We start from the raw sequence: 11,412 nt of genomic DNA, 5'->3' as shown, positions 1-11,412 counted from the left end.
TGATGTATGTATGTATGTATGTCAAAGAAACAAATCAAAAGCTTCTAATTGTTGATTTGATAAAACAAGACTAGTATTCAGCTCTAAGACACAGCTTTGTGGAAGCATAGAAAGGCCTGTGGTTTACACTACAGTACTGAGGTACCAGATGTACGGTTACTTGACCCTGTATGGCCTGGTTTACACTACAGTACTGAGGTACCAGATGTACGGTTACTTGACCCTGTATGGCCTGGTTTACACTACAGTACTGAGGTACCAGATGTACGGTTACTTGACCCTGTATGGCCTGGTTTACACTACAGTACTGAGGTACCAGATGTACGGTTACTTGACCCTGTATGGCCTGTGGTTTACACTACAGTACTGAGGTACCAGATGTACGGTTACTTGACCCTGTATGGCCTGTGGTTTACACTACAGTACTGAGGTACCAGATGTACGGTTACTTGACCCTGTATGGCCTGTGGTTTACACTACAGTACTGAGGTACCAGATGTACGGTTACTTGACCCTGTATGGCCTGGTTTACACTACAGTACTGAGGTACCAGATGTACGGTTACTTGACCCTGTATGGCCTGGTTTACACTACAGTACTGAGGTACCAGATGTACGGTTACTTGACCCTGTATGGCCTGGTTTACACTACAGTACTGAGGTACCAGATGTACGGTTACTTGACCCTGTATGGCCTGGTTTACACTACAGTACTGAGGTACCAGATGTACGGTTACTTGACCCTGTATGGCCTGTGGTTTACACTACAGTACTGAGGTACCAGATGTACGGTTACTTGACCCTGTATGGCCTGGTTTACACTACAGTACTGAGGTACCAGATGTACGGTTACTTGACCCTGTATGGCCTGGTTTACACTACAGTACTGAGGTACCAGATGTACGGTTACTTGACCCTGTATGGCCTGGTTTACACTACAGTACTGAGGTACCAGATGTACGGTTACTTGACCCTGTATGGCCTGGTTTACACTACAGTACTGAGGTACCAGATGTACGGTTACTTGACCCTGTATGGCCTGGTTTACACTACAGTACTGAGGTACCAGATGTACGGTTACTTGACCCTGTATGGCCTGGTTTACACTACAGTCCTGAGGTACCAGATGTACGGTTACTTGACCCTGTATGATCCCAGATGGTGTCACAAGATGAGGTACTGTTCCTTTACCCTGTATCACAGGTGACATCACAAGCCCCCATGATGGTCTGCTATTATTGGGAGTGACACGTTCCACAGCTAGCAGGAAGTAAGACAACACAGTATAAAAATACTACCAGTTGGGTGAACAATAACTTCCCTCACAACACCACGCATTATGTCCTCTCCATTTAAAACAAAGCGTTGGAAACCTAAATCTAGCTGCATTCCACTGTATATACACACTAGGCTACTTGTGTAAAATCTATAGTGCAGTTACAAAAACATCATTAACCTTAACTTCACACATTTTCTGGACAGGTGCGCATGGACATCAAGTGCAAAATCACCAACACAAGTCACAGACACAAAGTCACAGACAGTTCAAAGGTGCATCCATCTCTTAACGGTCCCAAACACTCATACTGATTCCCATGTAAAACAGCCTTTTGACTGACTAAAATATCACCCATAATATATTTTGGGGATTGAAATGCTCCACATTTGAAGAAAAATGACTTTTTCCTCACGGCTAACTACCAGGAAGTTTGAAAAGACAGGCGGAGTGGGCAGGGAGCTGATATTCATGAGCTCGCCTTGACTGACAGCTCTTTGAAACCCCTATGTCAAACTTGGCTGCAGTGTTGCAGTAAAATCATCTCTAGCAAATTTGGTGATACACAAAGCAACTCAAACAACATTGAAATTGGATCACAGCAGCACTGACGGATGCGTTGAATGACAACACCCCCCCAGCTAGCCAGTAACTAGCTAACACCAGACGCAGATGAAAGGGTTGACATAAGTGTCTTTACCATAGATGAATAGTGTGAACTTTTAATTATATTTGCTGACACCCTACAGTCAAATCTTGGCACCAGTAGTAGCTATATAAGCCACGCCCCTCCAAACACACCTTCTCCAATGTTGGTAACAAGGCGGTACTTATTTAAATTAGGTAAGAAAATATAACGTTAACATTGGTGTACTGAAATTAAAGTTAGAGTGATGTCACCCTATTCCCTTAACAATCCTGCCTCCTGATCAAACTTTATCAATGTAGGAGCAACAGTCATTTTTCATACTTTGATCTGGTTTCATCCAAATATCATCAAATTTCATGAAAAACATGATTTTGACTGTTCATGACCTTTAAGTATCCTCGGCATAGTGGCAGTTAAGACGTTTCTCTCCTCCCCTAAAAAAATCTGAACTCCTCTGAGTAAAGCTGTAGTGATAGTGTCCAGTCCAGTCCAGTCCAGTCAGACCCAGGTCAGGTGTGTGTTTGACTGCATGTCTGTATTTCAGGAGGGTCATCTCCTCTTTCTGTCATCAGCTGCTTGTCCCTGGTTGGGTCTGTGTCCTCCATTCTGCTGCTTCTGCTTCAGCCCGTCCAGTTGGAGATGGTTCTGGCTGTAGCGCTTGATAAGGGCTCCGGGAAGCAGGGCCACACAGGCGATGGCCAACAGTTGTAGCAGCGTCCCCCAGGAGAAGATATCGTCCAGGGAAGAGATCTCTGACAGGATGGAGCCCGTCCGCACGCAGATGAAGTTATACGGGATCAAACCTGGGGAAGGAGAGGAGAGACTGGGTTAGACCTCTGAGATAAACCTTAGACCTGGGGAAGGAGAGACTGGGTTAGACCCCTGAGATAAACCTTAGACCTGGGGAAGGAGAGGAGAGACTGGGTTAGACCCCTGAGATAAACCTTAGACCTGGGGAAGGAGAGGAGAGACTGGGTTAGACCCCTGAGATAAACCTTAGACCTGGGGAAGGAGAGACTGGGTTAGATCCCTGAGATAAACCTTAGACCTGGGGAAGGAGAGGAGAGACTGGGTTAGACCCCTGAGATAAACCTTAGACCTGGGGAAGGAGAGACTGGGTTAGACCCCTGAGATAAACCTTAGACCTGGGGAAGGAGAGGAGAGACTGGGTTAGATCCCTGAGATAAACCTTAGACCTGGGGAAGGAGAGGAGAGACTGGGTTAGACCCCTGAGATAAACCTTAGACCTGGGGAAGGAGAGGAGAGACTGGGTTAGATCCCTGAGATAAACATTAGACCTGGGGAAGGAGAGACTGGGTTAGACCTCTGAGCTGAAGCCGATATCAGAGGAGGGAGAGTCAGGAACAGTAAAGGTGGAGATGATGGGGCTTTGGTAATTAATGACATCTGTTGTAGTAGTACTGTAATATGACAAGGGAGAGACTGTTAGCCTTCTGAGCTAAAGCCAAGACATTAACTCAGTGAGCAAATGAAAGTCTTCAGGTCTGAAGCAAAATGACGTATCATGTGAGTGTCATTCTTAGTAGTATTATATAATAGTCCTGTGTATTGTGTTGTGTTGTATTGTATTGTGTGGCAGTGCTGCTTCTGTTTCTCACCGATGAGTACGGAGAAAAAGAACATGGAGACAGGGATGTTGAGGATGGGGGACGTGACGTTCAGGAACCAGTTAGGAGTCATGGGGAACAACCGCAGGAACAGGAGGAAGAAGAACAGACTGCTACGGTTCTCCTCCACCTGACGGAGAGAGGGAAGGAGAGGGGGTGGGAGAGAGGAGGAGGTGGAGAGGGGGTGGGAGAGAGGAGGAGGTGGAGAGGGGGTGGGAGAGAGGAGGAGGTAGAGAGGGGGTGGGAGTGGGGAGGAGGTAGAGGGGATGGGAGAGAGGTGGAGAGGGAGGGAGAGGGGGTGGGAGAGGGGAGGAGGTATAGAGGGAAGGAGAGGAGGAGGTAGAGATGGAAGGAGAAGGGGTAGAGAGGGAGTGGGAGAGGAGGAGGTAGAGAGGGGGTGGGAGAGAGGGTAGAGAGGGAGTGGGAGAGGAGGAGGTAGAGGGAAGGAGAGGAGGAGGTGGAGAGGGGATTGGGAGAGAGGAGGAGGTGGAGAGGGGGTGGTGGAGAGGGGAGGAGGTAGAGAGGGTAGGAGAGAGGAGGTGGTGGTGGGAGAGAGGAGGTGGTGGTGGGAGAGAGGAGGAGGTGGTGGGAGAGAGGAGGAGGTGGTGGGAGAGAGGAGGTGGAGTGGGAGAGAGGAGGAGGTGGAGTGGGAGAGAGGAGGAGGTGGAGTGGGAGAGAGGAGGAGAGGGGGTGGGAGGAGGAGGAGAAGGGGTGGGAGAGAGGAGGAGGTGGAGAGGGGGTGGGAGAGAGGGTAGAGAGGGAGTGGGAGAGGAGGAGGTAGAGGGAAGGAGAGGTGGAGAGGGGATTGGGAGAGAGGAGGAGGTGGAGAGGGGGTGGTGGAGAGGGGAGGAGGTAGAGAGGGTAGGAGAGAGGAGGTGGTGGTGGGAGAGAGGAGGAGGTGGTGGGAGAGAGGAGGAGGTGGTGTGGGAGAGAGGAGGAGGTGGAGTGGGAGAGAGGAGGAGGTGGAGTGGGAGAGAGGAGGAGTGGGAGAGAGGAGGAGAGGGGGTGGGAGGAGGAGGAGGAGAGGGGGTGGGAGGAGGAGGAGGAGGAGGAGGAGAGGGGGTGGGAGGAGGAGGAGGAGAGGGGGTGGGAGGAGGAGGAGGAGAGGGGGTGGGGGAGAGGAGGAGAGGGGGTAGGGGAGAGGAGGAGAGGGGGGGGTGGGAGGAGGAGGAGGAGGAGGAGGAGAGGGGGTGGGAGAGGAGGAGGTAGAGGGAAGGAGAGGGGGTGGGAGAGGAGGAGGTAGAGAGGGAAGGAGAGGGGGTGGGAGAGGAGGAGGTAGAGAGGGAAGGAGAGGGGGTGGGAGAGGAGGAGGTAGAGAGGGAAGGAGAGGGGGTGGGAGAGGAGGAGGTAGAGAGGGAAGGAGAGGGGGTGGGAGAGGAGGAGGTAGAGAGGGAAGGAGAGGGGGTGGGAGAGGAGGGGGTAGAGAGGGAAGGAGAGGGGGTGGGAGAGGAGGAGGTAGAGAGGGAAGGAGAGGGGGTGGGAGAGGAGGAGGTAGAGAGGGAAGGAGAGGGGGTGGGAGAGGGGGTGGTAGAGAGGGAAGGAGAGGGGGTGGGAGAGGAGGAGGTAGAGGGAAGGAGAGGGGGTGGGAGAGGAGGAGGTAGAGAGGGAAGGAGAGGGGGTGGGAGAGGAGGAGGTAGAGAGGGAAGGAGAGGGGGTGGGAGAGGAGGAGGTAGAGAGGGAAGGAGAGGGGGTGGGAGAGGAGGAGGTAGAGAGGGAAGGAGAGGGGGTGGGAGAGGAGGAGGTAGAGAGGGAAGGAGAGGGGGTGGGAGAGGAGGAGGTAGAGAGGGAAGGAGAGGGGGTGGGAGAGGGGGTGGTAGAGAGGGAAGGAGAGGGGGTGGGAGAGGAGGAGGTAGAGGGAAGGAGAGGGGGTGGGAGAGGAGGAGGTAGAGAGGGAAGGAGAGGGGGTGGGAGAGGAGGAGGTAGAGGGAAGGAGAGGGGGTGGGAGAGGAGGAGGTAGAGAGGGAAGGAGAGGGGGTGGGAGAGGAGGAGGTAGAGAGGGAAGGAGAGGGGGTGGGAGAGGAGGAGGTAGAGGGAAGGAGAGGGGGTGGGAGAGGAGGAGGTAGAGAGGGAAGGAGAGGGGGTGGGAGAGGAGGAGGTAGAGAGGGAAGGAGAGGGGGTGGGAGAGAGAACTGTCAGTTTAAATGTACTTACTTATAATGAATGATTGGAGGGATAGTACTAGAGTCCCACACATGGCATTCTGCATTCTTACCCTGTGTAACACGGTTAGTTATGTTTCCACTTGCCACTGTTTATGTATTCCTATTGGTTGGTTGAATTGACATATCAATAAGTTGTTATGCCATTGGTCATGCTTGCAGATAGGGGGAGGGCACATTTTGAAATAGCGGTAGGTCACGTTCTGAAATGTGTGTTCTATACATTCTATACTTCTACGGCCTTTTATTGTCCCCAGCACAAGGTGCACCTGTGTAATGATCATGCAGTTTAATCAGCTTCTTGATATGCCACAACTGTCCGGTGGATGGATTATCTTGGCAAAGGAGAAATACTCACTAAAAGCAATGTAAACAAATGTGTTCACATAATTTGAAAGAAATAAGCTTTTTGTGCGTATGGACATTTCTGGGATCTTTTATTTCAGCTCATGAAACATGGGACCAACACTTTACATGTTGCATTTATATTTTTGTTCAGTATATATATATATATATATATATATATATATATATGTGTGTGTGTGTGTACGGTACCTGGTAGATATTGGGGGTTTCCTGGGATGCGCTTTTCTATGTTATTGCTGTAAGAGCGAGTTAGCCAGCATGCTCTAATTGTAATGGTCGCATTAGCTCCCTGCCAATTCACATTTATTTCCATGCCAACAGACAATTCACAAATCTACAGCCATCAACATACTGCTGTCCTGCATATCTAATGTGCTTCCTGGTGTCTATCGTCAGAATAAACACCAATCAACTGGGCTCGCTGGATGGACAGTCCTTTCTTTAAAAACACAACGCAAGAGAGTTACGAAGTACGATCACATCTGTTACACTGGTGACCGGACCAGTCTTCTGGTCTTCACTGGACAGCTGTTACACCTGTCTAACCTAATGTGTAAGCCAAAGACACTGTAAGAGGAGACTAACCCACACACACCTCTAGTCTATCATTAGAGAGTTGTATAATCAAAGGACGTGGTAAAGGAACATCCCTGCATACTCCCAGTCCTACACCCTCCTCAAACAACCCCATGGGACTGTGGTCTGGAACAACATACTCTCTCTCTCACACCTTGTTCTGCAGCCTGTCCACCTTGTCAGGGAAGAGGTGTATGATGTAGCTCTTCCCGAAGGCAGCAGAGAGCAGGTAACAGAAGGTAGAGCCAGTGGTGGTCAGAAGACAGGCCAGGACCAGACCCTGCCATGGACCAAACAGCGCCCCCGCCAGCATGTTCTGGGAAGAACAGGGGAGTAGCATGGTGAGGGTCAGGAGGCAAGTTGCTCTGACCATGGATCATAGGTTCATGGGACACTTGGAAACAAAGTTAGTGTGTGTGATGGGTGAGTGTCCCATGGATGGGTGTAATGTTAGTCCCTCTCACCAGGAAGGAGGAGCCTGGGATGGCGAAGGACTGTTTGTAGAGGTAGGCGCTACAGAACAGGAGCACCACATAGGCTGTGTGTTCCGTCTTATAGAACTGCAGCATCTCAGCCAGCTCCCTCAGCTCATACAGGTCCGATGGGAACTTCAGTCTGGAGGGAAACACACACCAGCAACATCGTATAAGATGGTTCCTAGTACTAGGGTCAGATTTAGACCTAAATATTGGTACTTATTTACTGTTTGCACCAGGTGGAAAGTTTTGTTGTTTTTCAAAAGGGAATTGAGGACACTGAGTTAGAAGTTATAGGAAGGGGTTATACGTTATAGGAAGGGGTTATAGGAATGGGTTATAGGTTATAGGAAGGAAGGGGTTATAGGAAGGGGTTATAGGTTATAGGAAGGGGCTATAGGTTATAGGAAGGAAGGGGTTATAGGAAGGGGTTATAGGTTATAGGAAGGGGCTATAGGTTATAGGAAGGGGTTATAGTTGATATTAGTGAGTCAGTGAAATATAATCCTCACAGAGAGAAGACAAACAGTAAAGAAGACAGAGAGCCTGGGATGCCCGACTGAGGGGAATTCAACTCTTATCTGCTCTGAGGAGAATTCAACTTATCTGCTCTGAGGGGAATTCAACTCTTATCTGCTCTGAGGGGAATTCAACTCTTATCTGCTCTGAGGGGAATTAAACTCTTATCTGCTCTGAGGGGAATTAAACTTATCTGCTCTGAGGGGAATTCAACTCTTATCTGCTCTGAGGGGAATTAAACTATTATCTGCTCTGAGGGGAATTAAACTTATCTGCTCTGAGGGGAATACAACACCCTTATCTGCTCTGAGGGGAAAGCAACTCTCTTATCTGCTCTGAAGGGAATACAAGTCTCTTATCTGCTCTGAGGGGAATACAAGTCTTATCTGCTCTGAGGGGAATACAAGTCCTTATCTGCTCTGCTGGGAATACAACTCTCTTATCTGCTCTGAGGGGAATACAACTCTCTTATCTGCTCTGAGGGGAATACAACTCTCTTATCTGCTCTGAGGGGAATACAAGTCCTTATCTGCTCTGAGGGGAATACAAGTCCTTATCTGCTCTGAGGGGAATACAACTCTCTTATCTGCTCTGAGGGGAATACAAGTCCTTATCTGCTCTGAGGGGAATACAACTATCTTATCTGCTCTGAGGAGAATACAAGTCTGGGCAGCACCTCATCAGAAACGTCAGGTGGTGGTTGGTGGACCTGGCTGGAGACCATAGAGACCCAGTGGTCCCCTCCTGTCCAGTCTGTCCATCCACCTCCGTATGTCTGTTCTGTAATAGGAGTGTACAGGGATGATGAAAACATTACACCAGGGTCGTGAAACTCCTTTACGATTAGGTATGATGAAATATGATGGGACGATGGAATAACGCCAACCAAGACAAGTGTGTCCTGTCCAGGAGAGGGTTGGGTCAGAGCTGTATGTTCTCATACTCATCGGACTGAGGAGGCCAGTCTTTCAGGCCAAGTGAACCCAGGCCAGCCAAGAGAGGCCATGGCCAGGTCTCCACTGGGGCAGAAACCATAGACATAGGAGAGAAGGTAGGGCTGGATGAGCCATACCAGGGTTTAGAGGAGGCCTATAGGAACAGCATCTGAAAACAGGAACTACTTAAGCAATAAGCCCCGAGGAGGTGTGGTATATGGCCAATATACCACGGCTAAGGGCTGTTCTAATGCACGAAGCAACGCGGAGTGCCTGGACACAGCCCTTAGCTGTGGTATATTGGCCATGTATCACAATGTATCACAAACACCAGAGGCACCTTATTTCTATTATAAACTGGTTACCAACGTAATTAGAGCAGTAAAAATAAATGTTTTGTCATACATGTGGTATACAGTCTGATATACCACGGCTTTCAGCCAATCAGCATTCAGGGCTCAAACCACCCAGTTTATAATGTGTTATAATCACCTAATGCTGTCAAACAACACCATCATCAGGAGAGGACAAATACTAAGGAGGGAACAGCAACCAGCTGTGACATTTCCTCTGAATTAACCTACACTGACAGTCAGGTGTTCGATGACGCCATTTTGATAACTTGTCATGCAATCATCTGAGAGAAATTAGATGCTGCCAAATGCAGTGATTATTACAGCACTTCCATGGACTATGCACTGTCTGTCAATACACTTATCAACATCATAATCGCACAACAGATAACAGCATGGGGAGTACTCTGAGAGTTTACTGTTATATTAGGCTTGTTACATAAATGGTGATGGCACTATCCTATTATTAACCTACTAGAACACTGTGAAAGTGGCTATAGATTTGTATTTATTTGTAAAGTTCTATACATATACATTTCCTATTAAAGTGTCATTGCACAAGCAGGCAGCTGCTGTAGAATATAATTATTATGCAAAAAGTGAGTTGAACTAACTGTATTTGCTGGATTCGAGACAAGTCTAGCGACATCTACCAAATTGTAGCTATAGATATGTTGAGGCTGGCTACCTGTACTCTGCAACTTCCACGTCCCCGTCTCCCTCTGCGCTCTCGTTGGATAACTCCACCTCATGTCGCCGGTGAAGATGTTGCGGTCCGGGCGGCAGGAAAGAGGACAGGAGATAGAGGTATAAAGTTGCCGCTCCTACCACCGATAATAAACCCGAAATGGAGCCCATTGCTCCGCGCTACACCGACCTCCTATCAGAAAGGCTTGTTCGGTGACCGACTGCCGGTGCTGAGAAGTGAACGTCACAGAATAATTTCTGACAGTTGCCCTGGGGTCCTGGAATGCTTTCAACTATATCTTCACTAGAGGGCAGCCTCGTCTTCTCTCTGGTGGTGCACGGGTCAACTGCCAGAATGGAGTATTGAGGATCATTGTCTGGAACTTGTTATAAACTACAGTTGGCCATCTTTACACCAAATTATGTTTTTGGGGAACAAGCTTGTTTCTCTGCACTACAATAGACATTGCTGGTGTATGATGAAGGTATTATTACGTTGTTAACTACTACAACACAAAGTAGTGAAACTGAGTGAAGTTACACCCAGCCACCAGTAGGTGGCATGCTCACTTCATCACTGTCAAAGACCAGGTTACACGTGGTAAAAACAGGTGCTAGAAGACCAAGCCAATACTGAGGTATAGAGAGCGTGTGTCTGTGTGCGTGCGGGTACGCGCATGTGTGACCAAGATCCCCACTACACCTAATCATCTCTGTTGTAAAAGGGAGAGAGGGAGAGTGAGTTGAGCAGCCTGAGGCCAGATGCAACCTCACTTGGTGCCTCATAGTGCTTCTCTGTGCTGGCCATGCCTTGGCTTACAGTGCCTTGCAAAAGTATTCACCCCCTTGGCGTTTTTCCTGTTTTGTTGCATTACAACCTGTGGATTTTTATTTGGATTTCATGTAATGGACATACACAAAATAGTCCAAATTGGTGAAGTGAAATATATTTTTTTAAACCTGTTTTAAAAAATTCTAAAAAATAAATAACAGAAAAGTGGTGTGTGCATATGTATTCACCCCCTTTGCTATGAAGCCCCTAAATAAGATCTGGTGCAACCAATTACCTTCAGAAGTCACATAATTAGTTAAATAAAGTCCACCTGTGTGCAACCTAAGTGTCACATGATCTGTCACATGATCTCAGTATATATATACACCTGTTCTGAAAGGCCCCAGAGTCTGCAACACCACTAAGCAAGGGGCACCATGAAGACCAAGGAGCTCTCCAAACAGGTCAGGGACAAAGTTGTGGAGAAGTACATATCAGGGTTGGGTTATAAAAAAAAATATCCGACACTTTGAACATCCCACGGAGCACCATTAAATCCATTATTAAAAAATGGAAAGAATATGGCACCACAACAAACCTGCCAAGAGAGGGCCGCCCACCAAAAAACTTACAGACCAGGCAAGGAGGGCATTAATCAGAGGCAACAAAGAGACCAAAGATAACCCTGAAGAAGCTGCAAAGCTCCACAGCGGAGATTGGAGTATCTGTCCATAGGACCACTTTAAGCCGTACACTCCACAGAGCAGGGCTTTATGGAAGAGTGGCCAGAAAAAGCCATTGCTTAAAGAAAAAAATAAGCAAACACGTTTGGTGTTCGCCAAAAGGCATGTGGGAGACCCCAAACATGTGGAAGAAGATACTCTGGTCAGATGAGACTAAAATTGAGCTTTTTGGCCATCAAGGAAAACGCTATGTCTGGCGCAAACCCAACACCTCTCATCACCCCGAGAACACCATCCCCACAGTGAAGCATGGTGGTGGCAGCATCATGCTGTG

General features: G+C 48.4%; 1 protein-coding gene across 1 annotated transcript; it reads right to left on the bottom strand.

Annotated features, from left to right (window-relative positions):
* Positions 1–1,983: 1,983 nt before the first annotated feature.
* LOC311109813 (transmembrane protein 41A-B-like) lies at positions 1,984–9,887 on the bottom strand. Its single transcript, XM_084152809.1, has 5 exons — positions 9,625–9,887; positions 7,118–7,268; positions 6,808–6,969; positions 3,544–3,682; positions 1,984–2,727 (listed from the first exon to the last, which is right to left on the bottom strand). Exons 1-5 carry the CDS (start codon positions 9,792–9,794, stop codon positions 2,474–2,476), a joined length of 876 nt encoding a protein of 291 aa, XP_084008935.1. The 5' UTR covers positions 9,795–9,887; the 3' UTR covers positions 1,984–2,473.
* Positions 9,888–11,412: the final 1,525 nt, after the last annotated feature.

This window comes from Coregonus lavaretus, assembly GCF_964263955.1.
Source record: "Coregonus lavaretus genome assembly, chromosome: 35".
NCBI classification, from domain to species: Eukaryota; Metazoa; Chordata; class Actinopteri; order Salmoniformes; family Salmonidae; genus Coregonus; species Coregonus lavaretus.
Note: the sequence above shows the minus strand (reverse complement) of the source record. Positions and strands in the feature narration are given on the sequence as shown.

What these genes read in the sequence shown, in the direction of transcription:
- LOC311109813 (XM_084152809.1), bottom strand. Translation starts at nt 9,794, where the DNA reads ATGGGCTCCATTTCGGGTTTATTATCGGTGGTAGGAGCGGCAACTTTA. An exon ending in GTGGAAGTTGCAGAGTACAG is followed by an intron (nt 7,269 to 9,624) that starts GTAGCCAGCCTC and finishes GTTTCCCTCCAG; the next exon opens with ACTGAAGTTCCCATCGGACC. An exon ending in TGGACAGGCTGCAGAACAAG is followed by an intron (nt 3,683 to 6,807) that starts GTGTGAGAGAGA and finishes TCTCTCCGTCAG; the next exon opens with GTGGAGGAGAACCGTAGCAG.